Here is a 16,612-nt window from a genome sequence, read left to right as displayed (position 1 = left end):
AGCGGGGGATCGGCAGATCGATCCCCCCACTGAGAAAAACGGAATCCGTCCGACGGACGGATAGTGTGAAAGGGGCCTTATGGATGGGTTTAAATATGTGCGAATTGGATGTGGGTTTCCATCCAATTTGCATGACATGCGAGTGTGACTGGCTCTCAATGGAGCCGGTTCAAACAGGTCTGAAGCCTCCGCTCATTTACTGAACTGAGGGAAACATTTCACCATGAAGTTCTATTACATGCCACTTCAACATGCAGTGAGGGCCCAGGGGGGAATAGACCTGTGGGTATATTCGCCCACCTCGGTGTTTCATTTTATGAAAGAGGTGGATACATAAAAGGGTTTTATAATGCACTGTTATTCTCTACTATTGAATAAAAGAGTATCCCCTGAATGTGTCTTCCCATTGGGAGAGAGATGTATGGCCACTTGAGGAGGAACAGTGGGAGGAGGCACTTCAGGTGGTCCAGCAGTGTTCTCTGAACGTTGCTCAGCGTATTTCCCAACTTTATATTTTACATAGAGTTCACTACACCCCAGTTAGACTACACCGTGTGGGCAGAAGGGAAAGCCCTACCAGAACAAGATGTCACAGAGACCATGGTGATCTAATACACCTCATGTGGAGATTCCCAAAGCTACATATATATTGGAAGGGAGTCATCCACACCCTAAATAGGGAATATGGGGTCCAGTTGTCTGAGGATCCTAAACTATGCTTATTGGACATCATAAGCAATGTTCCTGCGGCAGATATCACTGTTTCATGCCTGGAAATGAATACACTGGATATCCTCTGACCAACCCCAAAGCCCCCCCCCCCCCCCGCAGTCAGGAAATGGGTGGCTCAAATGGGAGATACCCTTAAAGATTGGAGAGATACATTTTTCCGCATAGGGGTAACTCGAGTAAATTTGACAAATTATGGGCCCCGTGGCTGGCCGTACCGGGTTTAGCCATGGTGGACCTGATCCTTGGCAAGCTATTGGTCGGAAGGGGGTGAAGCACTATTGACCTCCTCCAATATGATAAAGCCATGAAGGGATACATACAACAAATGGATTTATTATCTGTCTGTTTTTTATTTGATGGTTTTGATAGCAGCATGGGTAAACTCACCACTGTTCTTTCGTGAATGGGCTTACTATAACCTTGGGATATATGTGACTTGATTGTACATCTGCTCTGGAATCTGAACTGTTTGTGCACAATGTTCAATAAAGTTCTTTGATATAAAAAAAAAAAAACACAGGTCCGGATCACCCGTGGAGCGAATTGCAAAAGGCTCCTGTGCTTGTTTGAGTCTGGTTCAGGTGCAAATTCAGGCAAAAATTCGGACCTGAATCGTACCTGAACTGGTGAACAGACATGCACCGGATCCCAGGCACGAACCCACGGGTGCACATATGTGAACCCGGCCTAAAGGCCTGTACAAAGTGATTTTTAGTTTTGTTGAAAATGTGCAACCCTTCCAGGTCAGATTTTACATTGCAAGAAAGTTAACATTTATTGCAGATCCTTACCTCTTTTCTGGAGATACTGAGTTAATGCTTTAGGACTTTATGGGTACCTCTACTTTTCTTTAAAGTGGAAATAAACTGCATCAATTTTTATTTTTTTTTTAAAAAAACCCTGCAAAGTAAAGGCATAATGTGCTAGTATGCATCGCATACAAGCACATTTTTAAATACTTACCTTAGAACGAGCCCTGCACCACCACACTGTGAGCTCTGACAGACACTTCCATCTTTACCTGGTCTTCCTTCCAGGTTCGTGTCCTCCAGCTGTCTTATTTGCCGCACCGAGATCACGTCACTCCCACTCATGCGCACGGGAGTCACGAACCACGGCACGGAGCTCTGAAGCAACGGCACGGATATACCGTCTCTTCTCGTCTCTGACATCACCGGCTGCATGAAGTGTGAATAATATATATATCTCCTTATTATAGGCTTACCTGTAGGTACAAGTCAAAATAATGGATTTACAGTATCTCACAAAAGTGAGTACACCCCTCACATTTTTGTAAATAGTTTACTATATCTTTTTATGTGACAGCACTGAAGAAATTACACTTTGCTACAATGTAAAGTAGTGAGTGTACAGCTTGTATAACAGTGTGAATTTGCTGTCCCCTCAAAATAATTCAACACACAGCCATTAATGTCTAAACCGCTGGCAACAAAAGTGAGTATACCCCTAAGTGAAAATGTCCAAATTGGGCCCAAAGTGTCAATATTTTGTATGGCCACCATTATTTTCCAGCACTGCCTTAGTCCTCTTGGGCATGGAATTCACCAGAGCTTCACAAGTAGCCACGAGATCATGGAGCTTATGGATGTTAGAGACCTTGCACTCCTCCACCTTCCGTTTGAGGATGCCCCACTGATGCTCAATAGGGTTTAGGTCTGGAGATATGCTTGGCCAGTCCATCACCTTTACCCTCAGCTTCTTTAGAATGCAGTCTCTGAAGGGAGGGGATCATGCTCTGATTCAGTATGTGACAGTACATGTTGGCATTCATGGTTCCCTCAAGGAAATGGAGCTCCCCAGTGTCAGCAGCACTCATGCCGTCCCAGACCATAACACTCTCACCACCATGCTTGATTGTAGGCAAGACACACTTGTCTTTGTACTCCTCACCTGGTTCCTGCCACACACGCTTGAACCATCCGAACCAAATACGTTTATCTTGGTCTCATGAGACCACAGGACACACTGAAAGGCTGACCCCCCCACCCCTTCAATCTCTGCAGCAATGCTGGTAGCACTCATATGTCTATTTCCCAAAGACAACCTCTGGATATGACGCTGAGCACGTGCACTCAACTTCTTTGGTCGACCATGACGAGGCCTCTTCTGAGTGGACCCTGTTCTGTTAAACCACTGTATGGTCTTGGCCACCGTGCTGCAGCTCAGTTTCAGGGCATCTTTATGTAGAGCAAAAATTCTTTTTTTCCAATCCTCAGAGAGTTCTTTGCCATGAGGTGCCATGTTGAACTTACAGTGACCAGTATGAGAGAGTGACAGGGATAACACCAAATTAACACACCTGCTCCCCATTCACACCTGAGACCTTGTAACACTAACGAGTCACATGACACCGGGGAGGGAAAATGGCTAATTGGGCCCAATTTGGACATTTTCACTTAGGGGTGTATTCACTTTTGTTACCAGCGGTTTAGATATTAAAGGCTGTTTGTTGAGTAATTTTGAGGGGACAGCAAATTTACACTGTTATACAAGCTGCACACTCACTACTTTACAATGCAGCAAAGTGTAATTTCTTCAGTGTTGTCACATGAAAAGATAGAATAAAATATTTACAAAAATGTGAGGGGTGTACTCACTTTTGTGAGATGGTGTACATTCACTTTAATAAACGTGTCAGTATTTTATTACACTATGGAGTCTTCCCTTCTTTCTTCTATTGTGCAATACTGCCTGGTCTGATTTAACTGGAGTTCATGTGCGGGAAAGCTGCATCCTTGCTGCCTGTTGTTTTACACCACTGACATTAAGCACATTTAGACCTCTTTCATTATGGGGTCTAGGCATCTGGTATGCAGCGTTATGTCTGGATGTGTATAAAGAAAGAAGCATTTCCATAGAGGATCACTGACAGTAGTTTTTACTAGACTTGATTCACCCAAATTGTGTTTGAGCACTGATTTCACTCATGCCATAGGGGTTTGTGTTCAGTTATTTGAGTTTTTGGACACCATATTAGCTTTTGTGAATATTCATGATTTAAATAGAGTGCAACATTATTTTCCTTTTCAAATGTCTGACTATTTGATTTGTATTTTTGACACTGAATGCAGATTATTTAGTAAAAGGTTTAATGTACTAATTCACACTTATGTTCACCACCCCCAATTGCTGCCCTTAACCTCCCTGGCGGTCTGATTATGTCAGGATTTCTGTGCTAAAAGAGGTACATTGTTTTGCATGGAAATCTGTTGTTTTATATTTTAAAACTCACCTTCCCCTGCAATCCCCCGCCGTCCTCCCCCTCCGTCCTCCCGCTGTGTGCTCAGCCGATGCCGGCACCTGCCTTCCGGTTCCCTTCCCTGCGAGCATTGCGACACAGAGGGGTGGAACCGGCGGCAAATTCAAAAGTGTAAATACACTAAATGACATGATACAAAGTTGTGATCCTAAAGGATTACACTGTATCATGCCATTTCACCACAGGATTGCACCTGGTGACTTTTCCAGTGCCCTACCTGTGCTTTTCCAGCAGAATTAGCTGTACACTGATGACAGATGACCCCGCCCCTTTTTTTATTTACATTCGGCACTGGGAACCGGAGCTGTCAGTCGGTAAGGGGCTTAGCGACCTTAAAAACAAAGGGGCAGGGTCCCCCACTGTCACCAATGACCCGCCCCTTTGTTTATTTACCATCAGTGGGAACCGGACATGTCAGATGCTGGGAGGCAAGCAACGGTGCAGACCATTTTTTTTTGGGGGGTGGGGGCGGTGGCGTTTATCATGATTAGTGCTGGATTTACTTCAGGGGACATTATTTTTTTGATTTATTTTTTTTTAATAAAGGTCATGTCAAAAACTGTGTTCATGTTTTTATTTATTTTGACACTTTTTTGGTGAATGAATAGGAGTATAATGTACCCCATACTCATTGACATGTGAGGGGACAGAATCTGGGGTCTCCTTTCTTATCGAACTATATCAAATGAATTTGAATCATTCATTTCATTCGGATGCTTCAAACATCCGTGTAAAACAAATGAATTTCCTTATTTTGTTAATATTTATTTTGGATTCGTTGAAATTCATTACTGTTATGTTCAGAAATTCAGATACATCCGATTTTCCTAATAACAAAAATTTTGTGCAAATTGTGATTTGGAAAGAAATGAACCACACATGTCTATAGGCCACTTAATGGCCAACTGAAGAATCATCCCTTTAAACCAGGACACACATTAATTACACAGGTTCTGTGGCTGATTAAGGTGGTAATTAAACTCACTTGGTACCTAAGGCTTCTTTCACACGGCCGCTCCAGATTTCTTCTCCCCTCTGGTGCTTTTTTTTTTTTTTTCACAGAGCGGATGACATTTGTGTCATCTGCTCCGTGTGTCCTCATATCATCCCATCCGTTTGCCGATGATATACGGACATAATGTAAGTCTATGGCATTGCGGATGTCAGCGGATGACACCGCTGACATCCAATTTTCCTTCCTTTCCGTTTTTTGAACGGATGAAAAAATAGGGTTCTGTTCTGTTCCAAAAAACGGAACAGAACTGAAAGGAGGCAAATCGGATGTCAGCGGATGGTATTCCGCTGACATCCGCAATGCCATTGACTTACATTATGTCCGCAAATCATCCGCAAAAAAATAGGATGATTTGCGGACACACGGAGCGGCCGTGTGAAAGGACCCTTATGAGCATTAAATTAGCCTCAGATCCTGTGTAATTCATGTGTCCTGGTTTAAAGGGATGATGTGGCAACCCTAGAAGAAACACTTTAGGCTGACAACACTGGTGCCAATTGTTAATGGCGGGATCTCCAGTTAATAATCTTTGCAACAGATTCAACAACAGATTTGCGTAAGAAAACTTTATACAGTGAAGCAAGATGCCTTATACAGTAAAACCTTGGATTGTGAGCATAATTTGTTCTGGAAACATGCTTGTAATCCAAAGCACTCTTATATCAAAGCGAATTTCCCCTTAAGAAATAATGGAAACTCAGATGATTCGTTCCACAAGTCCTTCAGTTTATAAAATGTCCATCCACAATATGCAGCCTTCCCAATGGGATTAGAAGCAAAATCTAGCAGAGCTACAGAATATAAGAGAGATGAGAGTGTAGCAATATGATTACATTTAACCACTTCCATACCAGGCCTATTTCGGACACTTTGTGTTTACAAGTTAAAACCAGTATTTTTTCCTAGAAAACTACTTAGAACCCCCAAACATTATATATATTTTTTTAGCAAAGACTCTTGAGAATAAAATGGCGGTCATTGCAATATTTTTTGTTGCGGTATTTGCGCAGCGGTCTTTAAAACGCCATTTTTTTGGGAAAAATTACATTTCACTGCATTTAAAAAATACTAAACAGTAAAGTTAGCCCATTTTTTTTGTATATTGTGAAAGATGATGTCATGCCGAGTAAATAGATACCCAACATGTTACGGTTTAAAATTGCGCCCCCCTGTGGGATGGCGACAAACTACGGTCAATAGAGATCTCAATAGGCGACACTTTAAATTTATTTAACGGTTACCAGTTTAAAGTTAGAGTGTAGCTCTTTTTTTTAAATTATTGCTCACGCTCTGGCGATCGCGGCGATACCTCACATGTGTGGTTTGAACAGCGATTTCATTCGCGGCTCGACTTCCGTATACGTTTTTTTTTGTGCGCGAGCTAACGGTGATCAGGGCGGCTAAATTTTTTTTTTTTTTTTCCCATTTATTTTATTTATTTTTTTAACTTTATTACAGTTTTTTTTTAAAAAATCTGATCACTTTTATTGCTGTCACAAGCAATGTAAACATCCCTTGTGACAGCAATATGCAGTGACAGGTACACTTTATGGAGGAATCGAGGGTCTAAAAGACCCTCGACCCCTCCACTACACTTCCCTGTATGCAAAACGCCGAAAACGGCGGTTTTGCATACAGCCGTTTTTCAAATTTGGCGCCGTTTTGCAGCACACTAACCCGGAAGTGACGTCATGGACGCCGCCTCCGGCTTACGTCATCGGAGACCCGATCGATGCCGTTTCCGGCATTCATCGGGACTCCATCCAGCCGGCGGACGCGCCGGCTGGGTGCTCGGGGCTCCCGGTGGGACGGGAGCCCCGGTAAAAGCCGCGGAAGGCGGCGGGAGGGGGGGGACGTCCCCTCCCGCCCCCCAGGGTAACGATCGAGCGGCTCCCGAGCCGCATCGATCGGTACCGACGGAAAGCCGACCGTCGGCTTCAAACAACGGTACCGGGATGATGCCTCTAGCTAGAGGCATCATCCCGGTATACCCCCGCAAAGTTTACGACGTCATATGACGTCGTCCTAGGGGGAAGTGGTTAATGAAGGTTCAACATTTAGCAACTCACATGGTTAATGATTAAAATAGGCACAACTAAGTATGCAGGCATTCGGGGTAAAGCTGTCCACATAGACCATCTTCTGAACCACTGTCAGTCTGCAATCATGAACGGGAAGAATAGCCTGCAGTAGAGTGATCTGAAAGTGAGGCTTTGAATCACTCGTGGAGTGCAGCGGGGAAGGGATGATGAAGATGGCTGTGCAGAAGATGGTCTATGTGGACAGCTTTACCCCGGATGCCTGCATACTTATATGTGCCTGTTTTAATCATCAACCATGTGAGTTGCTGAATATTGAGCCTTCATTAAATGTAACCATATTGCTACACTTTAGAGGCTCCTCTCTTCTTTTTTATACATGACGCTACTTGCATATCAAGTCAAAATTTATTTTAAAAATTTGCTTGTCTTGCAAAGCGCTCTCAAACCAAGGTTTTACTGTATACTGAAAAGGAGATTCACAGTTTACACACACTACACATTACTGATTTTTGCTAATGAACACATACCTGCACTTGTTTTTTTTTTTTTTTTTTTTTAATTGTCCTGGAGTTTAGGTTTAAACAAATGCTCTTTTAGGTATTAACTTAATATCTCCAGAAAAAAACAGGTAAGGATCTGCAATAAATGCTGCTAAGTTTTGCAACGTGTATAGATGAACTAAAGAGGGCTGCACTTTTAAAACCATTGACTGGAATCATTCTGGTCACATAGGTACAAAGTATTGATGATCATGATGGAGTTAAGCTGCCCACAGGCACAGTGGATGCCGATAATCTAAGCTGTCTGGAAATGACCGCATGTCTGTGGACACTCATTGACCTCTCCAGACATCACCTGACAAACTATTACTTGTGGGAAGAATCAATCAGCCGAGCTAGATTTTCCCAGTTTTCTCTTGAACTAATGGATGTCTTTTTCTTTCATCCTCCCTTCTTCAAACCAAAAACTTGACCACCAAGAGCATTCAATATATGTTTTCTGAAAAATATTTCAGTGGGCAGACTGAACCTGAACATCTGACCACAGTCTTATGTCTGTAAATAGTCATACTGAGCAGATTACCCTCCGGCTGTCCCTTTCCACGCAGGTTACAAAATGAGGGATACTGTGACTTCGATTGCAATAGGCAACTGTCCCGTTGAGCCATTTCCCTATTTTTGCAAACCAGTTACAGGTATAACTAATCTACACATACACGGTGTCCTATTGTGCACTATGAGGGAAAGGAGGTTTCAGATTGGCAATCATCACCGCCTGAAGAATACTATAGCAGGATTTAGGGTACTAAAAGACTTGAAAGCTGTAGCAGAAATGGCTACCATTTGTAGCATCATCAATCTGAATCCCACAAAGCTTTTACAAGAAAGTACAACATAATACCCCAAGCTACTCTTTAGCTCTATTCTTCTCATTCTGAATACACTGGTGCAATAGTTCAAATAAATCGTATTTTTCTGTAAGGCTAACCATCTTTTATTACCTGAAAATCCAGAAAGGTGACATCCCAGAGTGCCGAGCTGTTGTCTTCAGAGCTGGGAAATAACAGAGAATCGTATTTCTGTAGGCTGCTCACATGCTGACAGTGGTAAGAATAGCTGATTGGAGCAAATATTTTGGTGCTGTTGAATGTCGCTTGCACACTATGGTTGAAGAGGATCTGAATGCTTTGCAATTGATACCAATTTTGGACTGTAAGTTTGTAGTAATTTTTTACCAGTAAAAATCTTGAAAGATAAAAATAGAAAACAAAATAATTGAATAAGGAGATCAAATAAAATATAAAAAAGGTACTATATTATATAGGACAATCAAACTTTTGAAAGACACAAACAATCTGCTAAATGCCTGTTTTCTACAAATATAGATATAGTTAATCATTTCTTGTAACCAAGTGTGTATCTATTGGCTAAACCAGTCTGTTCAGCTAGGCTGTCATGTGTTTTCAGGTGTGTCTGTTGAGCTTGGGGAGTCTCCCCACTGTATCCAATGAGGGCTCTTATTGGACAGTGGAGGAAACCTGACCAATAGCACGCCAGGGCTTGTATCTATCCCAGAAGGCAGTAACTGCCGCAATGCATCCTGGGAGGGGGTATAAGTCTGAGGGGAGCATATGACAGGGCGTCTTTGGTGGGAAGCAGAGTCCCAGGAGGAGGGTGACGGCTGGCTCTCCTCCTGTCAGCGCTAGTAAAGGCCTCCTGTCAGCGCTAGTAAAGGTGTCCTTGGCGATCGGCCTGAAGGACAGAAGGTTGAGCTGAGCTGCAGAAAGAGATCTGGTGTGCTGTGAACCGTATGGAGCTGCTGGGCAGGAGTTTTCGGGAATGCAGTCGTGAGTACTGGAAACTACCCAAGGGTCTGCCTAGGATAGGGGACTACTCCAGGAGGTCTGAGGGATCCAGAGCCAGCTAACCAGTAGAGAAGGCTTAGAAAAGGGGGTGCCAGTATCTGAGCCTTGAAGATAAGTGTAAGAAAAGGGGTTGCTGGTTTTAACCTTTTCTCACTCTAACAAGAACAATAATAAAAAAATAAAAAAAGGATTTGGCGTAAGGCAGTATTAAACCCAAAAGCAAAAATTTATTATATTGCAGATTACCAATTATATATAGTTACATAGTAGGTGAGGTTGAATAAAGACAATAGTCCATCCAGTTCAACCTGTGTAGGTGTGTGTGGCTGTAATCATCTCACATACCCCTGAATGTTCTGATCCTTGAGATGCACGTCCAATAGTCTTTTGAAAGCCACCATACTACCCACAGAAACCACCTCTTGTGGTAGAGAATTCCACAATCTTGTAGCCCTAACAGTAAAGAACCCCCCACGTTGCCTGAGGTTAAAACGCTTCTCCTCTAATCGCATTGTATGCCCCCGAGTCCTCATGCAATCCCTTCGACTGAACAGCTTTTTTTCTAAGCTGAGATCCCCATTGAGATATTTAAAAAATGCTATCATGTCCCCCCTCAGGCGTCTCTTCTCCAGGTAGAATAAATCAAGCGATTGCAGACGCTCTTCATAATCAAGGTCCTCCAATCCCCTAATTAGTTTAGTTGCCCTTCTCTGGACTTTCTCCAGCTCCAACACATCCCTTCTGAGGACTGGCGACCAGAACTTGACAGAATACTCCAGATGCGGTCGGACCAGAGTTTTATAAAGTGGAAGGATTATAGTCTTATCTCTGGAATACATCCCTTTCTTTATGCATGCTAATATTCTGCTAGCTTTGGCAGCTGCCGCTTGACATTGCATGCTGTTGCCTAGTCTATCATCAACCAAGACTCCCAGATCCCTCTCCATTTTTGATTCCCCCAAGGGTTCCCCTCCTAACGTGTATTGTGCTTTTATGTTTCTAGTCCCCAAGTGCAAAACCTTACACTTCTCTACGTTAAACCTCATTTGCCAAGTCGTTGCCCACTCCGTTATTTTGTCCAGGTCATTCTGTAGGATATCTGCTTCATGCTGTGCAGTTATTGCCCTGCCCAATTTTGTGTCATCTGCAAAAACTGCTATTGAACTACTGACCCCGACCTCAATGCTGTTTATGAACAAATTGACAAGGTTGGTCCCAGGACTGAGCCTTGGGGGACCCCGCTTACTACCTCAGACCAGTCTGAGTATGCGCTGTTTATTACCACCCTTTGGACACGCCCTTTTAGCCAGTTCCGTATCCAAAAGCAAACCCTGCTGTCGATACCTGCAGACCTTATTTTATAAATTAAGCGCTTATGGGGAACTGTATCAAACGCCTTAGCGAAATCTAGGTACACCACATCCACTGGTCTGCCCCTATCTAGCTCACAGCTCACCTCCTCGTAGAATGCTAATAGATTGGTTTGACAAGAACGCCCATTTGTAAACCCGTGCTGGTTATTACTGATGATGCTGTTGTCTTTAGCAAACTCTACGATATAGTCCCTTATCATCCCCTCCAGAAGTTTACATACTATCGATGTCAAACTGACAGGCCTATAATTTCCCGGGACATGCCTATGACCCTTTTTGAATATCGGAATCACGTTAGCTTTCCTCCAATCTCCTGGTACATCTCCTGTCCTAATACTGTCCGAAAAGATCAGGAACAGTGGTCTAGATATAACCTTACTGAGTTCCTTGAGTACTCTCGGATGTACGCCATCCGGGCCTGGTGATTTGTTTGTGTTAAGTTTATCCAGCCTTTCCCTGATTTCACCCTCTGTTAGCCATAGTGGCAAGTCCTGTGTATTACAACTAACCAAACAGTCATGGTCAGTGTACCCCTCCGTTTCCTGTGTAAAGTCTGACGAGAAAAAAGCATTCAGCATGGTTGCTTTTTCAGTGTCCTCTGTAACCATCCCCCCAATTCTAAGATGTTATGGCTGCATTCGTTTTATTTTTTAGGCTTTCTTTCTTCTGTTTCCACCTGGTGATCCAGACAGTAGGTCTGTTGTTTTTCAAAAGAACAAGCTCTCTTCCAGATGTATCAGTTACAGAGATGAAATAAACCATTTTACCACTGACAGGGAAGCTTACAATACCCAGCTTTTATTTATTTATGTAAAATCTTTATCCCAAAAGAAATAAAACAGTTTGCTGTAACTGCTTATAAACTGTTAGCTGGAATTTGGCTGCAATTTGTTAGTGCATCTAAATCTGCTTGCCCATCTAACACCCCCTGACTGACAATGCTGCTGTTTGCTGTGCCCCCTATGCTCCTTATCCAGAGGTAGGGCACTCTACTACAGGGGGTGTTCTACTTGTCAGATCATCAGGTGCAAACGGAGGAAAAACAGTATAAAAAAAGAAAACAAATGCAGCCACCACATCTAAGGATTGGTAAACTGCAATATATAACATTTTGGGTTTTATTGTTGGATAAAAGTTAAAGAAGACAGCTTTACATGGGAAAAGAGTCACAATATAAAACAAAATAAGGGCAATAATATTAGTTGGCAGTAAAATGTAATAGCAAGCTTTTCCAGCAATAAAGCCCAAGAAATACAAATTTAAATTTATAACAAAGTAATTAAACATTGAGTTGTTATAAGATTGGCAGAAACAGTATTGTCAGATCCAATAATAATATTGCAGCCTCAGAACCATGCAAAACAAAACTGGCAGTTAGCTGCTCATTAGAGCTTGCTATGCTACAACTAAAATCACTTGAAGGAAAATGTCAAGAAATATGATGAACATTGCCTAAAACTCTTCTTTAGTAAAAAAAAAAAAAAAAAAAAAAAGATTTTGCTAGTTTATAGATATGAAATAAAATCGTCAAGCTTCTGTTAAATTTCAGTTTCTTCATTTGCTAAGGAAGAATTTGTACTCAGTTACTTGCTACCATTCGAACAAGGGTTTCAGCCTTTCCCATTCCCACAGGGCAGAGCTGCTACTTTAGTAGGTGCACTGTGCTGAATTGAAAATGCATCCCAATATATAGGAATAAGTGCGAAAGCTCTTAATCCACATAAAGGATGCTGATGGTATCATAGATTCAGCCTGATGATTTCTAAAACTGTTCCTGCACTAAACCAGGGGGACTAGCACAATTTGTCAAAGCAGTCCACCTGTCTGCAAGGAACCTTCACCATGCTTCACTGTTGCCTACATTTTTCTTCACCCCAGTTCTTTTGTTTTCGTGTACAGGACATGGAAAAAAGGCTAAGCGACTCAACTATGCACAAAAACATAAGAAATGGGGTGCAGAAAATGGCAGCAAGTGCTCTGGACTGATGAGTCAAAAGTTAAAATATTTGGCTGTAGAAGGAGACAGTTTGTTGGCGAAGAGAGTGCTGGAGAGTGGTACAATAATGAGTGTCTGCAGACAACAGGGAAGCATGGTGGAGGTTCCTTGAAAGTTTGGGGCTGTATTTCTGCAAATGGAGTTGTAGATTTGGTCAGGATCAATGGTGTCCTCAATGCCAAAATATATAGTCAGATACTTATCCATCATACTATCAGGGAGGCATGTGATTGGCCCCAAATGTATTATGCAGCAGGACAATGACCCAAAATATACAGCCAATGTCATTAGGAACTATCTTCAGTGTAAAGAAGAACAAGGAGTCCTGGAAGTGATGCTTTGGCCCACACAGATCTCTGATCTCAACATCATCAAGTCTATCTGGGAATAAATGAAGAGACAGAAGGATTTGAGACAACCTCCATCCACAGAAGATCTGTGGTTAGATCTCCACGATGTTTGGAACAACCTACCTTCCAAGTTCTGTCAAAAACAGTGTGCAAGTGTACCTAGAAGAATGTATGAATTGATGCTGGTTTGCAGCTAGGGTGGTCACACCAAATATATTGATTTTATTTGGATTTCTCCTCTATTCATTTACTTTCCATTTGGTTAACTGATAAAAAATAAACTATTACACTGCTATTTCTGAAAGCATTCTTAATTTACAACATTTTATCTCACCCGCCTAAAACTTTTGCACAGTACTGTAAGTATTTCTTCAGTTAGCTGTTTGTCTAGATTTTAGCTTTAAAGTGATACTAAAGCATAAAATTTTTGTTGGGTTAAAATAAAAATGATGGTATTCTTACCTGCCCGAGGGCACTATCTGCTTCTCCCTCCTCTGGGTGCCCTCTTGGCAAGACAAATGCAATATCCCCCACGCACATGTTCCTGAAAATGGCTGTTCAGTAATGCTAGGTGCTGTAATTATCACAGGCTGGAAACCATAGACAGTCAGAGTGAAGAAATGTCATCAGCACAACAAGGATTCCTCAAAAGGGTCCAAAGCTTTATTATCATGGTCACATGGTACACATACGGCAATGTTTCGGAACAGGCAGGGTCAAGTCACTTGCCTGATGTAGGGTACCTGCGTGGCTCCAAAACATTGCCGTATGTGTACCATGTGACCATGTTAATAAAGCTTTGGACCCTTTGGAGTAATCCTTAGTGTGCTGATTACATTTCTTCACTCTTGGCAAGCCAGGTACACACACGCAGTGCAGTAGGCCACCCCCAGGCTCCCTCGTTATAGGAGTTTGACTGACAGCAGCAGGAGCCTATAGCTCTCGCGGCCGCAAGCGTCTCCTGTGAGACCAGGAAGTGAGGGGAGTAAGGCTGCAGCCGAACCAGCCCTGGAGTGGTGACAGGAGCCAAGTAAGTGTTTAGGGATGGGTAGAACAAGCAGTGAGGCCTTTTTTATGTCAATGCAGGAAATGCATTGAGGTAAAAATGCTTTGACTTTAGAACCACTTTAAGCCTGACTACCTCATCATTGTGGTTATATCAACTACTCTAATCAATAGATAATCAATTGGTGATTTTTGATTCTACATCCCTGTCCTTTTTTATAGTGTGCCATAAAAAAGCCATAAACAGTTTAGGAAGGGAACAAAAGGAGAACCCCAAATTTATGTCACCCCATAGGGTATTTCTTACACAAGAATCTCACATTGAATATCACATCAATGACAACAAAAGTATCAGAAATTGTAAGTACCGTATTTTTTGCCCTATAAGACGCACTTTTTCTTCCCCAAAATTGGGGGGGGGGGGGGAGTTGGTGCATCTTATACGACAAATACACATTTTGCTGTTGCCACCCCGGCCCCGCTGGCGCCTCGCTGAAAATATACGCTCAGTCATAAATAACATTAGCTGCCCTGAAGTTGAACGAGTGGGCGCCTGCAGCGCCTAGTTCTCCTGACTCAGACTGACTGACTGTGACTGTGACTGTCTGAGCCGAGCGTGGTGAGCAGCAGCAGCGGGTGGCGCCGTGAGCCGCTGCACAGCTAACCAATCACGCGTGCCTGCACACCTGATTGGTTCGCTGTGCTGCTACTCACAACGTGATTGGTTCGCCTGTGCTCACCGCTCGGTCAAGAGAAGAACTAGCTACGGGCCGGGGATGGATGTCACTGTGTCACGCTGTGTTCTTCACTTCTTCTTCTACCTGTAACCGTTACCTTAGGTAAGTCTCTCTGCCTCTGGTGGTCTCTGCATGATTGAACTCTTCTAATAGATTAGTCACCTCACACTTCCCAGCTCATGGTTCTGTAGAGCAACTTCCCCCCTAATTTCAATGAAGGGGTACCTATTTGGTACTGTGGTCCCTACACTCACCAGTGCCCAGCCTGTTCAGAATCTTTTTTTTTTCTAGATTTTCCTCCTTTAAAATTGGGTGCGTCTTATACGCCGGTGCGTCTTATACGGCGAAAAATACGGTAATTATAATAAATTATTATTGTTAACATAATTATCAGTGTATGTTTGTATGTTTTTTATAAGTCACAATGCACAATGATTGAAAATTTCAAGTATTATACCAACATAAAAATTAATATAATTATTATTATTATTATTTAGCAATATTTTTTTTGTTCTCTACCTTTCCTATTTAAAATTGTGTTGGGAAACCTACCTTAAAGTAAGTCCTTTCATACGTGCTGCCTTTTGAAATGTCAATGAAAGTCTAGAAATCAGAAAGAAAACATTCATTTTAATACATAGTGTATTCATGCCAGCCATGATTTTTATCCCCTTCCACATAGCCTGGTACTGTGATGATAGTCACCAAGTCAGAAAACAGCTGTTGTTCATGAAGTCCATGGTACATTATTATAATGGAATCTCCTTCATAAACATACCCAACGTGTTGGTCCAAGCAAATGTGTTTAACAATAAAATTATGTTGTTGTGTATTTCTTGCTGATAAGTAACGAAAACCATTATCATTTTTTGTGGTTGACATCATATCCCAAGTAAAAACAAAACATTTACAGCCATGCATTGGAAACCAATGCCCTCCTACATTACATACCACAGTGAGGCTGGACACACTACAGGGCCATAAAATCACTGCCTTGTAGTTCTTTTCCCTAATGCACATTTTGTCGCAGTTTGCTGTACTTAAATTTATGGTTGATTTATTTATTTTATGGTATGCTTGACTTTTGGTGTGTTTTTATGCATTTGATGCACTTTTGACTTTTATGTTGCTATGTAAAAAACACACAAAAAAAGTATACTGGAGCACAGTGAAGTGCAGCAAAAAGTCCATTAGGGACACACTCTAAATAGCAGAGTTTTTATAACATTATAGCATATCACAAATTCATATTATAGAATGAATGGTTAGCTGTCTACATTATTTCAATCACTCGCTATAGCAAATGGTTGAAATTGCCTGAAAATCATTACCTGTATAGCCAGCATTAGAACCTAGAAGGTTCATTATTTAAAGGAATCCAGGCAAATGTCTATCTAAAATCAATCAGTGACTACCAATGCTTTCCAGGACATTTTTTAACTGTGTTAAAAGTATTCAACACACTGAAATAATATTTCATCAGAGATGAATGTCTAGATAGAAATGGCAGTTGTCAATGTGAAAATTAAAGGAGCTCAGTGGGCAGGTTGTGTCCCCTAAGCCAGGTGAAAGTAAAAGTTAAGCCCCGTACACACGTACCGATTGTCGGCCGTAAATATTCGGCCACCGACCGATCGGCCGATTGTAGGCTTGTTAGTATGATGCTTCCGACAGCCGACAGCGCATTTTTGGTCGAACAGAATCTGTCGTGCAGGCA

The 16,612-nt window shown here is 42.1% G+C and overlaps 1 protein-coding gene across 2 annotated transcripts in view; it reads right to left on the bottom strand.

The window, feature by feature from the left end:
- LOC309565117 (V-type proton ATPase subunit S1-like protein) overlaps window positions 1-16,612 on the bottom strand; it is a 67,807-nt gene that overhangs the window by 2,016 nt on the left and 49,179 nt on the right. For both annotated transcript variants that reach the window (XM_082269897.1, XM_082269898.1), the window contains 2 exons: window positions 15,448-15,498; window positions 8,571-8,814 (listed from right to left, as the gene is read on the bottom strand). In XM_082269897.1, coding sequence (XP_082126023.1) covers window positions 8,571-8,814; window positions 15,448-15,498 — 295 coding nt within the window. The remainder of the gene's footprint in view (window positions 1-8,570; window positions 8,815-15,447; window positions 15,499-16,612) is intronic.

Source organism: Pelophylax lessonae, assembly GCF_965119305.1.
Source record: "Pelophylax lessonae genome assembly, chromosome: 1".
Classification (NCBI taxonomy): Eukaryota; Metazoa; Chordata; class Amphibia; order Anura; family Ranidae; genus Pelophylax; species Pelophylax lessonae.
Note: the sequence above shows the minus strand (reverse complement) of the source record. Positions and strands in the feature narration are given on the sequence as shown.